This window comes from Eumetopias jubatus, unplaced genomic scaffold (assembly GCF_037043125.1).
Source record: "Eumetopias jubatus isolate StellerSeaLion01/CBP00866 unplaced genomic scaffold, mEumJub1_p1.0 scaffold_7, whole genome shotgun sequence".
Lineage (NCBI taxonomy): Eukaryota > Metazoa > Chordata > Mammalia > Carnivora > Otariidae > Eumetopias > Eumetopias jubatus.
The window spans coordinates 85,481,324-85,500,123 of NW_028274813.1; the positions used below are offsets into that span (position 1 = coordinate 85,481,324).

At 40.3% G+C, this 18,800-nt stretch overlaps 1 protein-coding gene across 1 annotated transcript; it reads right to left on the reverse strand.

Moving 5' to 3' along the window:
- Nucleotides 1–5,297: 5,297 nt before the first annotated feature.
- CATSPER2 (cation channel sperm associated 2) lies at nt 5,298–18,686 on the reverse strand. Its single transcript, XM_028126615.2, has 12 exons — nt 18,522–18,686; nt 17,836–18,009; nt 17,574–17,642; nt 13,267–13,439; nt 12,592–12,747; nt 12,190–12,314; nt 10,777–10,955; nt 10,465–10,564; nt 9,878–9,934; nt 7,303–7,532; nt 6,758–6,925; nt 5,298–5,570 (listed from the first exon to the last, which is right to left on the reverse strand). The coding sequence occupies exons 1-12, from the start codon at nt 18,664–18,666 to the stop codon at nt 5,533–5,535; spliced, it is 1,614 nt and encodes a 537-aa protein (XP_027982416.1). The 5' UTR covers nt 18,667–18,686; the 3' UTR covers nt 5,298–5,532.
- Nucleotides 18,687–18,800: the final 114 nt, after the last annotated feature.

Below are 18,800 nucleotides of genomic sequence, written 5' to 3' on the forward strand. Positions count from 1 at the left end.
GTGGAGAAACCTGGTCACCATCACCTTAACTAAGGGATCAAGGTTAACATCACCAGTTATGACATATATCACTATGATGTATCTCCTGATATGATGTGCTGGGAAGGCCACTTCACCTCACTGGTATTCTTCTAAAAGTTCATTACCTCAATATAATCATGAGAAAACATCAGGTGAACCTATTCTATAAAATACCTGACCAGAACTCCTCAAATATACCAAGGTCTTGAAAGACAAGGAGAGACTAAGGAAACTATTACAAGCAGAGGAGATTAAGGAGACATGACAACTGAATGCAATGTCGAGTCTTGGTCTGGAACCTAGAACAGAAAAAGGACATGAGTGGAAAAACTGACAAAATCCTAGTAAAGCCTGTACCTAAATTAATAGCATATTACCAATGTTAATTTATTAATTTTGATTATTATATCTTGGTTATGTAAGATGTTAATACTAGAGAAAGCTGGATGACAGGTACCTAGGAACTACCTTTGCATCTCTTCTGTGAGCCTCAAATTACTTTAAAATAAAAAGGTAAAAATGTTTGGGGCGCCCCGTGTGGCTCAGTCAGTTAAGCGTCTGACTCTTGATTTCGGCTCAGGTTATGATCTCAGGGTTGTGAGATCAAGCCCTGTGTCGGGCTTTGCATTGACTGTGGAGCTTGCTTAAGATTCTCACTCTCCAACAACCACAGAGATGACGGACTCTGAAAAACAAACTGAGGGTTCTAGAGGGGAGGGGGGGTGGGGGGATAGGTTAGCCTGGTGATGGGTATTAAAGAGGGCACATTCTGCGTGGAGCACTGGGTGTTCTGCACAAACAATGAATCATGGAACACTACATCCAAAACTAATGATGTAATGTATGGTGATTAACATAACAATAAAAAAATTTAAAAAAAGATTCTCCCTCTCCCTCTCCCTTTGCCTCTCCCCTCCAGCTCATGCATGTGCTCTCTCTTAAAAAAAAAAAAGTTAAAAATTTTCATCCCACCCTAAGTCACCTAAATAGGAAAAATACAAATGTAAAACATTGTGAAATTTCTACTTGTCATAGTAAAAAACAGAAATCTCTCCAAAAGTGGCCTTTAAAAAGGCTTGCATTCATACCCTGAACAGTTTTTCTTTTCTTTTCCTCTTTTTTTTTTAAAGATTTTATTTATTTATTTGACAGAGAGAGAAACACAGCCAGAGAGGGAACACAAGCAGGGGCAGAGGGAGAGGGAGAAGCAGGCTTCCCGTGGAGCAGGGAGCCCGATGCGGGGCTCGATCCCAGGACCCCGGGATCATGACCTGAGCTGAAGGCAGACGCTTAACGACTGAGCCACCCAGGCGTCCCCTGAAGAGTTTTTCTATCCTCAAAACTGAACATCACGCCTGGGACATAAAGAACATGAAAACTTTTGTTGAAAAAAGAAATGAATCCCTTTGTAAACAGTAGGCCAACTAGTATAGTACAAAGTCTCAAGAAATGAGGTGGATTGAGACCTACTGATTCTCTGAGGTTTTAAACCTTTGAAAGTATAATAAATACATTTTTTAAAAATTCAGAACTTTCATATTAAATTTAAGACACAATTTCAATATATAGATAAATTATAATAAAGCAAAATTAATGTAGCTTCATAACTCATAATCCATGTTGAACTTTAAAAAAATAAAAGTTAAAGTTATTACGGTAATACAGTAGGTAGAAGCTGTACTGTTGGAAGTTTTTCTCTTTCCTTCTTGAATTATTTTTATATACCTTATGCTCTAATAAAACAAATGTTAATTTTTCTGTTTCCAAGTGGCAACGCATTGGTTTGAGTTCCCGTATGGTATTTGAAGATGTAAGTAATAACTGGAGATCAAAGGGGGAGACTCCGCTCTAAAATAAAAGCTCAGTTCAAACCATATGTGAAAAAAAAATTTCAATTTTGTTATATCACAACAATATCTAAGTCATAACGTCACTTGCAAAATGTTCCTGAAGAATGCTCATTATGATCTGGCATAGAGCTTCAGTCTCTTCCTTCGGAATAGTGGGGTATTCCTATAGCAACAATACTCAGGGCAAGGATAAAAGGAATGGAGAAGAATAATGGCTTCCTTACCAGTGGGGCTTGGTTTTTCAACCTGAGAATATTTGTCTTTAGACAAAAAAGGTTTTGCTTGTTTTTGGTTTTGTACAGCTATTACCACATGGCTCTGGGCTGCTAGAAGGATAATTTGGGGGGAAATGGGAAGAGGTAAAAATCAGTCTTCATGGAACTTACCATTTATTACCTGGTGATCTTACGAGGAACTAGTTAGGATGGGCAGGGATTTCTGTCCTGTTCATTCGTTGATGTGTCCTAATGTCTAGAACAGTGTCTGGAACCAAGGAACTCAACAAGTATTTGTTGAATAAACTTCCATTCTGGCAGAATTGAAACCAGCTCATTTTCATTAAGGAGTTAAAAAATGAAGCAGCCTGCATAGACCATTCATTTCAAAAAGTCAGCTGTAGAAAGCCAAGAGGGGATGTCGTCAAATACCTATAAAGAAGTGCTTTGGAAACTTTAACATGCATATATAACACTTGATTCAATAGGACCCTGAGGATGGGACCTGTGATCCTGCACTTCCAACAAGTTACCAGATGAAGCCAATTCTGCTGGTCCTCAGATTCACTCTGAGCAAAGCTACTCAAAGGTACTGCTCCATGAGCATCTACCTTGTGAATATCATATGTAAGATTTATTAAATAGTATTTCCTTACTCTGTCTTATTAGATTTATTGAATTCTGATTACTCAGAATCAGGCTCAATGGATGCTCCAATCCAGATCTGACTGGACCATTCCTTTCTTGAAATTCTATCTTGGCTCCAAGAAAATTACTCTACAATGATTATCCTCTGTCTCTTCAGCTCTTCCCTCTCAGGCTTCTTTTGGACTCTTCTTCCTCCTTCTCTCCCTTAAACGTTTCTGTTTTCCAGGTTTCTTTCTCCAACCCTCTTCTGTTTGTACTTAACGGAAATCCTTTGTTATCTCTAATTCTTGATTCTTTTGGGGTTTCTAGGTATACAATTTTATCTAAAAATAGTATTTCTAGTTTTTCTAAAGATTTTTATTTATTTATTTGAAGGAGAGAGAAGAAGAGAGCAGGGGGAGGGGCAGAGGGGAGAGAGACTCTCAAGCGGACTCTGTGCTGAGTATGGAGCCCCATGCAGGGCTAAATCTTAGGACCCTGAGATCATGACCTGAGCCACCGAAATCAAGAGTCAGATGCTTAACTGACTGAACCACCCAGGCGCCCCTCTAGTTTTAATTTCCAAATAAATTTTTGTTGGTTTTTTTATTGCTGTTGTTTTAGATTTTTTTAATTCAAGTATAATTCAGTGTTATATTAGTTTCAGGTGTACAATATAATGACGTAACAATCTATACATTACTCAGTGCTCATTACAATAAACATACTCTTAATCCCCTTCACCTATTTTTTTTGTTTGTTTGTTTTTTTAAGTCTTAGAAATTGTTTTATTAGCCTCGAAACCAACCGTCTGTGATATTCTGTTTGTAGAGATCCAGATCTTCTTAAATCTCAGGCTGATTTCATGGGTGCTCAGAGTGGTCTGGTAGATATCCAGCTCAATTCCGGGGACCAGTTGGAAGAGGGTCTCCTACTCCTCCGCCATCTTTCTCCCCCTAGCTCTCCCCTTCACCTGTTTTACCCATCCCTCTCTTCTTTCCAAATAGTCATACCCTATTTCATATGATAGGAATTTTTTTTCTTACAATAGGATTTTTTTTTAACGATTTTATTTATTTGTTTGACAGAGAGAGAGAACACAAGCAGGGGGGAGCGGCAGAGGCAGAGGGAGAAACAGGCTCCCTGTTTCTGAGGAGCAGGGAGCCCAGCGCAGGACTCGATCCCAGGACCCCGGGATCATGACCCAAACCAAAGGCAGACGTTTAATGACTGAGCCACCCAGGCACCCACGATAGGATTTTTAATACATATTATATGGTGACATTTATTTTAAAACATTTTTATTTTGTTTCTCATTTTATGCGGAATAACTAAAATGCTTTTCCTTGTAACATAACGTTGGTTTTTGGTTTTAGACAATTTTTACTTCAGTCGGTGAGTCGCCCCCAACTCAGTGTTTTTTACGTATGAATATATATATCTCCTCGTGCATGTTAAACACTCAATAAATGACAGAATGTTTAGTAACAAATATTTGTAAAGACTTGAGTCATCCAACAGTGGAATGGGATCCCTTCTAGATAATAAATCCCCAGTAACTAGAAACGTTAAGCCTCAGCTGGGTACCCCCTTTCAGTGATGTTCTAAAAGGTGTTCCTGATTTGATGGGAGATAAATGAACTCTGAGGTCTCTCTTCTAACACTAAAAATCTATGGGACAGTTACTGATTTGAACATTCCTACATAGTGGAATCACTGCCTGGAGCAACGGCAAGGAAATGGAATAAAGGGACCCTTTTTAAAAAAAAGATTTATTTATTTAGGGGCGCCTGGGTGGCTCAGTCAGTTAAGCATCTCCCTTCAGCTTAGGTCATGATCCCAGGGTCCTGCTCCCTAATCAGCAGGGAGTCTGCCCTCCCTCTCCTTCTGTCTCCCCCCCCCCATGGTCTCTCTCTCTCTATTTGAGAGAGAGAGAGAGGCTCACTTGTGAGTGAGTAGGGGGGACAAGCAGAGGGAGAGAATCTTCCGCCGCTGAGTGAGGAGCCCAACCTGGGGCTGGATCCCATGACTCATGAGATCATGACCTGAGCTGAAAGTGGATGCTCAAATCAAAAGCCAGATGCTGAACCGAGTCACCCAGGCGCCCCATAAAGGGACCCTTTAATCAAATGATGTTTGATTAAAGAGCTTTCTTTTTTTTTAGATTTTACTTATTTATTTATTTATTTGAGAGAGAGAGAGTGAGAGAGCACACATGAGTGGCAGGGAGGAGCAGAGGGAGAGGGACAAGGAGACTCTGCGCTGAGTGCTGAGCCCAGCAAGGGGCTTGATACCACGACCATGAGATCATGACCTGAAGAGAAATCAAGAGTCAGAGGCTTAACCAATTGAGCCACCCAGGTGCCCTGATATTTGATGAAAGTTAATGGTGCATAGGAGAAGCAATGTTCATAGAATAGGCAATGGAAACAATAGTTCTCAATTATTTACCGTACAGCTCCTGCGATCTCTACCCTCCCACCCCCAGAGGCCTGTACCCATCAGGGAGGGAGACGGTAAAATTAGGACTCTACCAGGAAGTAGAGGTTGCAGGAAGGGTGGGGGTTACAATGACAAAGTCAAGAAAGATGTGAGATTCAGGAGCTGTAGAAAGAGTAGAAAGGCAAGGACCATGGGCCCCACTGGCACCTGAACTAATTTTTTCAGCCCGACTTTTAAACACTTCGGTGTTCCCTATGTCTCAGAGACAGACCACTAAGTAATTATCAACAGTGTTTATTAGACATTTATACTTTGAGTTCTCCATTTCCAACTATTCCTTTCATTAATTTTTGCCAAAGAAATCGAAGCCATCATTGTCAGCTTTCCTTGTCTTCAAAGTTCATCAGTGCCTGCACTGTAAAGAGACAGGGCTGTGAGGCTACAAAGCTAAGAATATTCAGGACGTACAAACGTTTAAAGACTCTGCTTTTCTGGGCTCTAGGCTCCCACACAAATCTTTACGAACCTTTATTTTCATGAAGCCCTATGAGGCAGTACTCTTTGCCATAGATGAATTAACCCAGATTAAAGAAGCTACCTTGCTCCTTTTCCTCTCTTTCACCCTGTTTCTACCCAGAGAACAAGTGTGAAGGCAGGACTGAGGACAACTGGAAAGAGCAGGATTAACCTTAGGCAACATTATGAAGCAGGCAAAGCCTGTCTGTGACATCCTGCTCTAAATTTCATGTTTCACTGTTATAAATTCCTCTGATTGCCCTCCTGTGTCTGCCACACACACATTCCTCTTCCCTCATTGTTATTTTCACATTAAGTTGATTTCAATTAGGTATGAGAAAGACAACACTAATCCCTATTAAATTATAAAAAATGGCCCCTAGCTTTTCCAGTTTTTGTATTTTTAGAGGGAGAATTTATTAACGCCAATTCATCTCTCGGTGGTGAAATTTCAAAGGAGAAATTTAGGGGAAATAATTTTGAGCAAGTAGTTTTCCACTTAAATTAACTCTGCTATTTAAATAATGGACATACTTCTCTCTGCCTAGGCTGACACTAGAAGGGTCTGAAAGGAAGAAAAGCCTACAATTCATAAACCTCTTTTGGGGCCTGGGAGCAGTGGGCACTTGTGAGCTCTCCGCTCACTGTCTGATTCCTGTGGCTATCCAAGTCGAGGGTGAGGCCCTACCACTCAGGTCTGAGGTATGCCCTTCAGAGAGCAGAAACAGGTCCAAAAGGGAGCGCACTGCACAAACCGAGCAAGAGCCCACCTTATACTAACAGGCAACACCTGCAATTGGACACTAGTTCCTCTTGGGAAATAAGCTCTCGGACCTCATAGGATTTAGGTTTTCCCTACTGGAGAAGCAAAGCTGTCAGTTTCTCTCTAGATTATAAGAAATCAGGACATAAGAATGTGACATACCAAACCAAGGAATTGCCTTTTTAAGTGCGAGGTGGAAATTCAGAAGCTGAAATGCCCAAATCGTGGACACCCTTCTCCCTCTCCCCAGTTATATATGCTAGTCCAATATGTTACTCCAATGTACTTAACCCCTGGTCCCCATGACTGCCCTGAATCCATACCTGCAAACTGCTGCAACTGCTTACGCTCCTCTAGGTTATACTGAAGTTTTTCTAGCAACTCAAAATATCGGAAGAGTGAATCTCTAGGCCAAATGACACGGTCATCCTGATCCATTTCCATTAGCCCAGGCAGATTCTGGTGCACATGAGTCTCCCAGTCCAACTGACCTGGAGGGAGGAATGCTTCTTAAAAACATGTCTAGATCTGTGGAAGTTGGATAAGAGCTAATAGATCCTATCATGTGGGGTGGGGGGTGGGGTGGGGGGGAGGAAGCAGGGATGCAAGAGTAAACAGGAATCAGGGAGGTGAAAGGGAACATCACCAAGAGACAACGTTTTACAGTAAGCAAAGACAGCCACGGCCACACTTACCCAAAGTAAAGCAGAAGTACAGGGGGAATGAAAGAAAGCACAAAGTAAGAAATTAAGACCAGAAAATCAGACTGGTGGAGAAAACTGGGAAGCAGATATAGTGGGAGAGCTCCTATTAAGATGGGGATGTCTCCTGGAGGAGTCTGAATTCAAATGAAAGAAACTCTGCTTACCAATGGAGTCTAAATATCTGGACTCAGAAGAAGAGGAATAGGAGGAGGAAGATGAAAATGAGGAGGAAGAAGAGGAAGAGGAGGAGGAAGAGGAGGACTTTTTCGTTTTTGACAAGGACTCTTTTATTTTCGGTGCAGATGTTCTTGAACCCTCTTTATCAGCACTGTGTTTAGACTCTTCTTCAAAAACTTGTGATAAGTCCAAAGATTCTCTTTGTTGGCTGGCATCTCTATAAGTGAAAGGAGACATTTTATTCCTTCAAATACACTTATGAGATGTGGCTAGTCCTTTCATTACGCCGGCCCTGGCCCTTGCCATCCCCGGGAGCTGGGACTTAAGGTCATTAGGGCCAAACTGCTCCCAAAATTTGAGCTTTTCAGCACTTCCAACTTCAACCATCCTGTGTGGTATATCCCTGCTAGTGCCCCTCACCACATAGCTTCCGTGTTCCATCTTACTCAGGCCCTGCATTCCACACTCCACCTTATTTTGCTAAGTTTTAGCTCCTCGCTCTGTAGCTCTATGCCTGTTACACCACAACCATAGCTTTGCCCCCTCAGTTCTATATCTTGAGGGGCCCCGAGGCTCAGCTCTTGACCTTTTTATCTTCCCCATCTACAGTCATTCCTTTGGTGATCTCTTCTCCTGAGTTTAAATGTCTTCCAAATGCAAATTTAAACCTCTAGTCCAGATTTCACTCCTCAATCCAGACTTGGATATACAACTTTTACTCACATATCATCACCAGCTGAATGTCTAATAGACATCTCAAATTCAACCCAAACTGAACTCTTTGCCCATCAAAACTCTTCCACTCCCAGCCTTCCCCATCTCAGCTAATCCATCCTTCCAGCTACTCTGGCCAAAACTTTGGAGTCATTCTCAACTCTTCTCTTACACTCCATCCAATCAACCAAGAAATCCTATTGATTCTACCTTAAAAATACATCTTTTCTCACTGGTACCACTCTGGTCTGAGCCATCATCACCTCTTGCCTAGATAGCTTTAGCCTTCTAACTCGTCTCTCTGCTTCTTCCCTTGTTCTTCTACAGTGCATCATCAACACCGCAACCAGAGAAATCCTTCTTAAATGTACGTCATTTCAAGTCACTGCTCTACTCTGCTGCTCTCCATTTCACTCAGAGTGAAAGCCTAAGTCTCTATAATGGCCCTCATAGCCCTACAGGATGAGGTGCCCATTATCTCTCTGATCTCATCTTCTATCACTCTCCCCCACTGGTCACCCTGCTCTAGTCACAGTGGTGTCGTTGATGTTTTTCAAGCACATCAGCTGTTCCCTCTGCCTATGACACTCTTCCCATAGATAGCCACATGGTAATCCCCTCCCCTCCTCTAAGTCTTTGTTCAAATGTTACCTTTTCAACGAGGCCATCCTGACTACCTTGTTTAAAATTATAACCCGTCTGCAATCCCCACCCTATATTACAATCCCTTTTCATCTATTCTATTTTTTATTTTTTCATAATGCTTATCATATTCTAATATATTAATTTACTCATTTTATATATTCATTGTTTATTGTCTCTTTCCCCTTGCCCGTATGTAATCTCCATGAGAACAGGCATTATTGCCTCTTTTGTTCACTGATACAGTCCAAGCACCTAATGAGTATGCAATATTTATTTCTTGGGGCGCCTGACTGGCTCAGTCAGTAGAGCATGTGACTCGATCTTGGGATCATGAGTTCAAGCCCCATGTTGGGTGTAGAGTTTACTTAATAAAAAAAAGTTTATATAAATAATAATAATTATTTTTTTAAGTAGGCTCCATGCTCAATGTGGGGTTTGAACTCATGACCCCAAGATCAAGAGTCACACACTCTACCAACTGAGCCAGCCAGGTGCCCCTAAAATAATTATTTCTTGAATGGATGAATAAGTTTCTTGTTTCTCCTTCTGCTCTCTTGTCCAGTGCTGAATACTCAGGGTCTAGAATAACATCTGTCTCATAGAAGATACTTGTATCAGTTTCCTATGGCTGCTTTAATAAATTACCACAAACTTGGTAGCTTAAAATAACAGAAACTTATTCTCTCACAATTCTGGAAGACAGAAGTCTGAAATCAAGGTGTCAGCAGGGCCATACTCCCTCTGGAAGCTCTAGGGGAGAAGGTTCCCTACTTCCTCTAGCTTCTGGCAGTTGCCTAGCATTCATTGGCTTCCTCTGGCTTGTGGTTGCATCACTCCAATTCTCCAATTTCTATGTTCATCTTCACATCTTCTCCTCTTCAAGGTCTATGTCTTCTCCTCTTCTGTCTTTTATGAGGGCCTTTGTCACTGCATTTAGGGCCTACCTGGATAATCCAGGATGATTGCATCTCAAGATCCTTAACTTAATTGCATCTGCAAATACCCTTTTACCAAATAAAGTCATGTTCACAGGTTCCACGGGGTTAGGACGTGGATATTTCTTTTGGGGGGCCACCACTCAACCTACTACAATAAATAGTTATTGAATAAATGGATTATCTCTCAAAGTCAATCTTCATCTTTGGTTTTCTACCCTCTCCTCCTTCACGTTTGTCTATCCCGGTTCACATTTACACTCCTAACCTGGCATCCACTTTGCTTAGGCTTGACCTCATTGCTTCAGGGGACAGGTTTTGTCTCCTGTAAAGCAAAAAACACAGAAGAGTGAAGAGAGTTATACTGATGCAGGAGCATGGTAAGGAAAAAAGAATTCAGATCATAAAATGAAGAAAACTAAGGAGAACACATTGTAGTAAGAAGGTGAAAAAGAGTAGGAAACTCCCAACAGCGGATAAAGAATCAGGCAATATTCTAGAGCTGGCGAATTCTCTCTTTTTAAAAAAAGATTTTATTTATTTGATGGAGAGAGAGAGAGAGAGAGCACAAGCAGAGGGAGCCACAGACAGAAAGAAAGGGAGAAGTGGGCTCCCCGCTTAGCAGGAGCCCAATGTGGGACTCAATTCCAGGACCCTGGGATCATGATCTGAGCCTAAGGCAGACGCCCAACCAACTGAGCCACCCAGGCGCCCCTAGAGCTGGGGAATTCTAACCCTGGGGCAAATCTGTGGAAAGGAAGGGAAAAATGGGATCAAGGACAAGGAGTAGAAAAAGGGAATGAGGTTGGGATACCCTTCAGAACTAAACTTGAGTTTGAAAATGGGGCAGCAGACCTCTGGATAATCTGCCGCTTGAATATGTCGGCTTTATGCTGAACCTCCAGATGTGTCATCTCCTCGTTCAGCTCATTCCTGATATTCTGGAAGTTAGTAACTGCCCCGAAGGGCCATTAGGAGTTGGGATATGGTGGTAAATGGACCTGGGGAGAGGGCTTGGGTGGGGGAAACCAAGTGAAATATCCATTCCAGGCCCCAAGCCATCCTGCTACCTCAGGTTCTCTCTATACATAATCTACCAATCCTAACTTTCACCCAATTTCTTCCCTGCTACCCCTCACAACCAAGCTTCCCCTCTTCTGTGCTTACCCATCATAGCTACTATAATGTTTCGAAAGATAATGGAACCAAGTAACAACCAAAGGATGACATAGATGCTGCTGAAGACACGGCTGACTTCGGGCACCTTCCAGGTATCCTGAAGCAGTGCATACCAATGGTCCATGGTGAAGAGGATGAACACTGTCACTAGGGAATTCAGCAGGTCCCTAGAGAAAAAGGACGTGTGGGTACAGACAGAACAGAGATCTAAATCTCTCAGAAACGTATTTTCTTACTCTTAAAACAACATAAGAACATTTCTTTGTAGTTTGCTCTGACTTTGGCTTCTTTTCTAACTATATTTTAGCTAAGCTTTCTTCAGTTTGCAGTTGTTTTATTAGGTTTTCCTTTATCATGAATATCTCTCACTATTCCATTAGTGCCTGGAACATAGTAGGTGCTCAATAAATAGGTACTGACTGAATTTTTAAAAACTGAATGAATCACCAACTGCCTATCTTTTTTTGTAAGTTCATTCTTCACTGTTCTATGGACTTCGCCGAACAGAAGATCACTTAAAAATTTAGCAAACATCATTCCTATTTAGTTCCCTGGTATGAGGTGATCCTTAAGTAAATGGACAGGTATGTGACATAAACATGTGAACCCAAATAATGAATAACAATGAATGTGCCACAAAAGATCTCAGGAAGGTATCTAAATTTTCCTTCTTTCCTTCCTAGTCCTCCATATACAACTTACTAAAAATATCAGGGCCTGAAATGGACGAATATTTAGGACTCTCCTAACTCAATACTCTTACAAAGCTACCTGTTAGTCTGAAACCTAAGAGGTGCTGACAAGATTGGATTCCAATTCATAAACAACATTATCTCATCTAAATCCAATTGACTTTTGACTGGCAATTAGTGTTCTCTAGACAAAGATCTTATCAGGATTCTACTTTTGAATGAGTCTAGGTGTGTGCATGTGTAACCCCCACACTTAGACTTTGTAGAACCATTGACCTGTTTGAGAGTCATAGTAGCATGTGTTGATGACTTACACTGTGTCAAAATCTGTGCTAAGTGCAAAAATGCATTACTTTAATTCCTACACTCTTATGAGATAGTGCAACTATTATTTCCATTTTTCAAAAGAGGTAACTGAGACATAGAAACCAGAGCTTAATCACTGGAGTATACTGCTATCTAAAGATGGTTGAGGAGGGGATGTTTAAATTTCAAAACCCAGAGCAAACCTGGAACTAGTCACCCTATCCTCAAAATCAGAGCTAATACTACTCACTATTCCTTTGCTTTCTCTTATTTTCTCCCTATTGTGTTCTATTCCAGTTTCTTACAATAGACTATACTTTTTGTATTACTTACTTTGGACTAGCTTCCCAGTCTCTTGCCCAAACCCTCTCCCCCCACCCACGATTCCCCCAGTTCTGCCTACGAGAAGAACATGTGGTACTTCAGGTCCTGGCGAGTTGAACGGGTGAAATCCTCAAAGAAGTAGACACCAGTCACAGCAAAAATGTAGAAGAAGATGAGCAGCAACATCAAGAGGAAGGTCATGCTCTAGAGGCCATGACCTCAAGTCAGAGCTGGGCCAGACTAGGCTGATTCCCCCTACAGCAGAGTCAAGCCCACCCTGGCAATCCCCCACCAAAACCCTCACTTCCACTCCCAAGTCCAGTTATCTCTAGACCACAGCAGCTTTCCCCAGCCCTTTCTCATCCAACGACATTTCATAGGGTCCCTCGTTGACCTCTTTGACCCACCCAGACTTGTTTTATGTTAAATTCCAATGTTTATCCACCCTGCCCAGTTGGTTTAGCTGCAACAGTCAAATCACCTTGAGAGCCCTCACCAGGGCCAAAATAATGACTCGAATTTGACGGAATCGTGCAAAGAGTTTGAGAGATCTTAGCACCCGGCAGATCCTCAGCAACTGGAGCCACACAGACTGGCCTGTTACCCCTACCAGCACCACAACCTCAGGAAGCAGGGACTGTGGGAAACACATAGATTATGAGTAAAATGTACCCAAAGCACCCATGCACAATTACCCCCTTTTTTTTTTTATCTCATCTTCTTCATAGTTCGTTGGGCATTATCTCTGGAACAGCATTCTCTGAGGACTGTTTCCAATTGAGCCTTCCTCTACTAAATTACTTAAACTCTGCACTTCAGTTTGCTCCAGCATAAAAAGGGGATAAGCACAGTGCTTATCTCATTGGGTTGTTGTGGAGCTCAAATGAGAAAATACTCATAAAACACTTAGAACAGTGCCTGGCACTTAGTAAGTGCTTAGTAACTGGTAGATGTTCTTGTTGGGGCTAATGTTGCGGTTAGATTTTGTCTTGCTCCTAATACCAACAACTCCTGCAATGATTGACTTCAGTTTTAGAAAAAAAAAATCAAAATAATGATGTTCTTCTTCTGATCTAATTAACTTTTCCTGTCATTTTGATTCACCTAGGCTCATTCCTCAACCCACTAAACTAATCCTCAGGATATCTATACTTACCAATATGGTGACAACAAAGTCAAAGACATTCCAGGCATTCTTCCAGAAGAGGAAAAAGCTGGATATCCACATAAGAAGGATCTCCAAGATGAAAATAAGCAAGATGAACCAAGCTGCCACCTCCAGAGTCAGCTTGAGTGACCACAATTTGGTGTTTGAGGATTCAAGCAATTCTGTGAGAGTAGAGCGAATGATGAGTAAAGGTTAAGGAATTGGGAAGTTGAATGATCCAGAATGATCAGAAACTATTATAAACCACAGTTGTGCCCACCGCTAGTCCATTTTTCTTTCTTTCTCTTCTTAACATTGATATTTTTTTCAACCTGTGAAATACAGGGGTGGACAGAATTGACCATGAGGGGTGCCGGGGTGGCTCAGTTGTTAAGCATCTGCCTTCGGCTCAGGTCATGATCCCAGGGTCCTGGGATTGAGCCCCGCATTAGGCTCCCTGCTCCACGGGAAGCCTGCTTCTCCCTGTCCCAATTCCCCTGCTTGTGTTCCCTCTCTCACTGTCTCTCTGTCAAATAAATAAAAATTAAAAAAAAAAAGAATTGACCATGAAAAATAGCTACAACTCATCTCCTGCTGGTATCAGTGTGTCTAACAGCTGCAAGTCACTACCTTCCCACTCTGGGGTCACACAGTCACCAAGAGATTGCTCTCTTTACTACCACAAATGCTGTCTGCTACAAAAAAAAGAAAGAAAGAAAGAAAGAAAGAAAGAAAGAAAGAAAGAAAGAAAGAAAGAAAGAAAGAAAGAAAGAAAGAAAAGAAAGAAAGGAAGAAAGAAAGGAAGAAAGAAAGAAAAAGAAGCAAGCAATGGGCCTTGAGAATAGAATGAAAATGTAGGACCATGATATGTAAAGTGCTCGATAAGAAAAGTAGGAACAAGAAGCCAGATTCATGAGACATACTGAGTTACAATAAGAAATTATTTGGTTTTTGGGATGCCTGCGTGGCTCAGTCAGTTAAGCGTCTGCCTTAGGCTCAGGTCATGATCTCAGGGTCCTGGGATCGAGCCCCGCATCCCAGGACCCTCCCGCTGAGCAGGGAGCCTGTTTCTCCCTCTCCTTCTGCCTGCCGCTCCCCCTGCTTGTGCTCTCTTTCTCTCTCTCTGGCAAATAATGAAATAAAATCTTTTAAAAAAATTATTTGGTTCTTTACTTGTTAGTTTTTAAAACTTTCCCATTCTTCTCTAAAAGTGATTTTGTCCTGCAAAGCAAATTAAATCCTATACATTCTCCCTAAAACCCTATTATCTGCTAATTGCTATTCCTCAACTTATTACCTTCATCTTTCAACCCTTTTCATTTCTTTTATGCATTTAATGGATGTATACCACGCTGTAGGAAAAAAAACACTGAAATCAAAAGAGGCTTAAAAGTTAAATAATAATTTAATAGTTTCCCTTTGAAACAGAACAATCTGAGAGCCTCCAAATGCACTATGACTGATATCCTTGGCAGTTAATGGAGATTAGAAGAACATACTCAATCACTCTGAACAACACAAACTGCTGTCAATTTTGACACTTAAACAGTTTGAAATTGTAACTGTTTTTTGGCTGGTTTATACCCATAATATTAAATTTAAAAATATATACTACAAAAAATAAAAAAATAAAAATAAAAACATGTAATACATAAAATATATTTGACCCCACACCAAAAACATATAATGTCATTTAAAAATTCATTTGTGCACAAATCATGTCTTTTTTTAAAAAAATGATGAGAGAGAGAAAAGAAAGAAGATTTGGCTCATTATATCCACAATGAAGTAAGGAACACTAATGCTGTATAAAGTTTTTGATCAGATGAATGCAATTTATAGAATCTGATGAAGTTCATCTTGAGATAAACTTGCAGAATTATTCATATATAGCACATCAAGATATCTCTAGAACCTCAAAATCAATGTAAAAAATTATAATGATGTTATACATGATTTTTTTTTGTTGGAAATAAGGACTATTCACACTTGCAATGTGTTATTTTCAGAAAATGGATTGTAAATGAGTCAAATCTTTCTTTTCTCCCTCTCATCATTTGGAAACAAAATGTGAAAATTATAAAAATAAGCCAAATTGATGTTTAAAATGAAAAGTAGAATTACCGATATCATTGTGAAAGTAGATTTTTTTTATACCCTAACACATAAATTTCCACCTACACCTTAACATATAATAATATGTACTTAACATATACTACATAATGTTGTAAACCTGAAATTAATATGTTATATGTCAATTATATCTCAATTTTTAAAAAAGAACAAAAACTTAAATTAAAAAACATAATACATAAAATAAATATATTTGATCCCTGAGCCAAACAATATATTAACGGCCTTTAAAAATTTATTTATGGGCAGATCATATATTTACTTTAAAAACAGCATGAATCACTTACAAAATGGCAAAAGTAAAAATGTGCTAAAAAATTATACACATTAAAATAAAATCTTTAATAATATTCTAGTCTAAAATATTACTTCTACTTCAATTTGCTTCTTTATATCATATAAAACTAATGGAATGATTAAACTCCTAAGGAGGTTTTCAAGTTTATAGCTGTATAACTGGGAAACAAAATCACAAGACCAAAAAGATTAGGGATGGGGCGCCTGGGTGGCTCAGTTGGTTAAACATCTGACTCTTGGATTTCGGCTCAGGTCATGATCTCAGGGTCATGAGAAGGAGCCCCGTGTCAGGCCCTGGGCTGGGCTTGGAGCCTGCTTAAGATTCTCTCTCCCTCTCTCCCTCTGCCCAACACCCGCCCTCCCCCCCCACCGCCGCCCCGCCGGGTATGTGTACACTCTTTAAAAGAAAAAAAAAAAAGATTGGGGAGTTTTGATCTAGAGAACTGTTTGTTAACTACTATTTTTTTCCCCTATCTGTAACAACATTCTCTATGATCTGGAAAATTGTTTTTTTTTAAAGCCTAAACAGTCTTAATGTTTATCACATGAATTAGTCTGTTCAAAGAAATCTGTTAGTCACAAATTTTTGCCTTTGCAAAATCCCTCCTGCCTTTCTACCATGAGAATGTACTTAATAAGATACAATTTTGCTGAACTTGCCAGATAATTTCCATTCAAGCAATCCACCTATTCTGTGGCACAGTGATCATGTTTCATATCCAACTGTTTTACCAACTAGAATGGTTAGTGCTATTCTATTTTGATTTGTCCATTAGATCCAGGAAATCCTGTATATTTATTGCTGTTTACTTTATTCCGAGGCTTAAGACTATACCCTTAACACCACAGGGCAAATACATGCCAGTTATCATAAAAGAAATGGGAAATGTGGGTGACTTAGCTCAAAATCCTCACCACAATGGGGAGAAAATAAAATACTTCAAGGTATAGGGGTACCTGGGTGCCTCAGCTGGTTAAGCATCTGACTCTTGATCAGGTCATGATCTCAGGGTTGTGAGATCAAGCCCCGCACCGAGCTGCAAGTCGGGCTCCACGCTGGGCGTGGAGCCTACTTAAGATTCTCTCTCTCTTCCTCTCCCTCTGCCCCTCCCATCTACACATGTGTGCACACTCTCTTTCTCTCTCTCTAAAAAAAAATAAATACCTCAAAGTATATAGTATACTGTAGTGGGTTAGTGATATCGAGAATTGTTGTATATTTAAATATCTTTGACCTGATTGCATTAAAAGACTATAATAAAGTGGGAAAATTCCCCGAAACAATAAGGATGAAACAAGGAAGTCCTTTTCATCATTTCTGAGCAGTTTGTTTGAGGTGATAATCAAATGAGCTCATTGATTTTCCAGATTTTTTTGCTTTTAATACATTTCATATAATTTAGAACTGATTTTAGAATCATTTACTCTTTAAGTCATTTTTTGGCTCATCTAATATTTTAGTTGTATCTAGCTTTATATACTTTGTGAGCTTTCTTATTTATACTTAATATTTAACATACTTGTAAAAAATGTAAGTGTTGCATCACTCACCGATAGGCACCAATATCTCTAATACAAAAGGCTAATTTAAACAACTATTAAACTAAACTGACACAGAAATATAACTGGTCTTTACATCTTTGGTTTCCCATGAGTCTATTACTATAGACTCTACACTATAAGTGTCTAGACTACTTTATATCTACCACTCTCTTGAGAGCCCTCCATATATTTCCATGTCTTAGCAGTTGCACAAATCTCACTCCAGGAGACTTAATATAATTGTCCCTATCACAATTCAAGTAACAGCCAAAAATAAAAAATGATCAATTTATAGGAAAAATGACCCATAGCCACTTCCTCTTCCATTCAATGTCAGTTCTCACCTATTTCAACCATCAGTACAATTGTATTCAAAAAGATGAGAAAGATGATGAAGTTTGTGAAGAGAGGACCTGTTTTCTCTTAAGGAAACATACGGAGTGGAATTCTTTCTTATACAGGTGAAATAATAAGGGCAAGAATAGAACCAGTGAGGATCAGAAGAAAATGGGAGTTTGGAAATGGGAAAATCAGTCTTCAGGCAGATGATGAGGCAAGAGAGACAGTTAAAGGCATGGGATAAAAATGAGGGGCATGAAAGGATACACTCAAGGACCCATCCAGCCCACAAGGAAAGAGGTGGCCTCTGACTGTAGCGCACTTGAAGCCTGCTCATCAACCTCCGGCCATGTGTAATACGTTCTACATGTCGAGGCTTTATGGAGAAGCGCACAAGCTGGTGTTGATCTCCCAACATAACCTTCTTCTGACTGGGAGGATCTACACCAAAAATTAAAAGAGGACAGTGGATAAATATAAAGAGAAATCTCTGGGGGATAGGAAGAACAGGCAGCACCAGGGGCAGGGATACTGGTTACATAATGGGTCCCCTAGTGCAGAGGCTTGCCTTGCTGTTCTTTCTCACAGCAGTTAACATTAGTTTGGAATAAGAGCTACTATATCACTTACGACCAACACTGTCCATGCCTAAGAATAAAGGCAGCAGGTTCAATCCTCAAAGTTTTCAGTGTCTTTCGTAGAAACTTCCAAGTCAGTCAGGGCTAGTAGTTATCCTAAGCCTAAAAGTGAGGGGCATGGGTTCTACCTCCTGGGTTCAAAGAGCTTTATTCACAAAGCCTTTGATTTATCAAGTTTGATATCATTTACAAACTAGCAACCAAGCCAATCTTCCCTGAATTTTTCACCCTTAAAATAGTCTCTCTGCTTTCTACTCTTTGGAGGGTGTGGTGAGGAGTCTTAAATTTATGCTAGTTAAGAAACAGGCTGCTGACCAACTATCTCTCGGATAGTGTGTCGTGGCACAGCTTGGCTCAAGCCTTGCAGATGCTCGATGAGAGAGAAAGTATCAATGAGACGTGAACGAATGGCATCAGCTCGGGGCAGTTGCACGTGTCCTGTTGGGTGACCGGTGGCCATGTCTGTTAAAATAATGGAAAAACCAAGTATCATTTCATTCTTGGAGAGGCACGAAAGATTAGAGGTTTATTTCCCCTTCTTCCACCCTCTTTGCCCTTAAAGAAGTCAAACACATTGTACCAAGACTCCAAGTT

Coding starts and splice junctions, on each gene's coding strand:
- CATSPER2 (XM_028126615.2), bottom strand. CDS start 18,666: ATGGCCACCGGTCACCCAACAGGACACGTGCAACTGCCCCGAGCTGAT. Junction 12,748..13,266: donor ACTTTGTTGTCACCATATTG/GTAAGTATAGAT, acceptor TGTTTCCCACAG/TCCCTGCTTCCTGAGGTTGT. Junction 7,533..9,877: donor CTAAGCAAAGTGGATGCCAG/GTTAGGAGTGTA, acceptor TTTCACTTATAG/AGATGCCAGCCAACAAAGAG.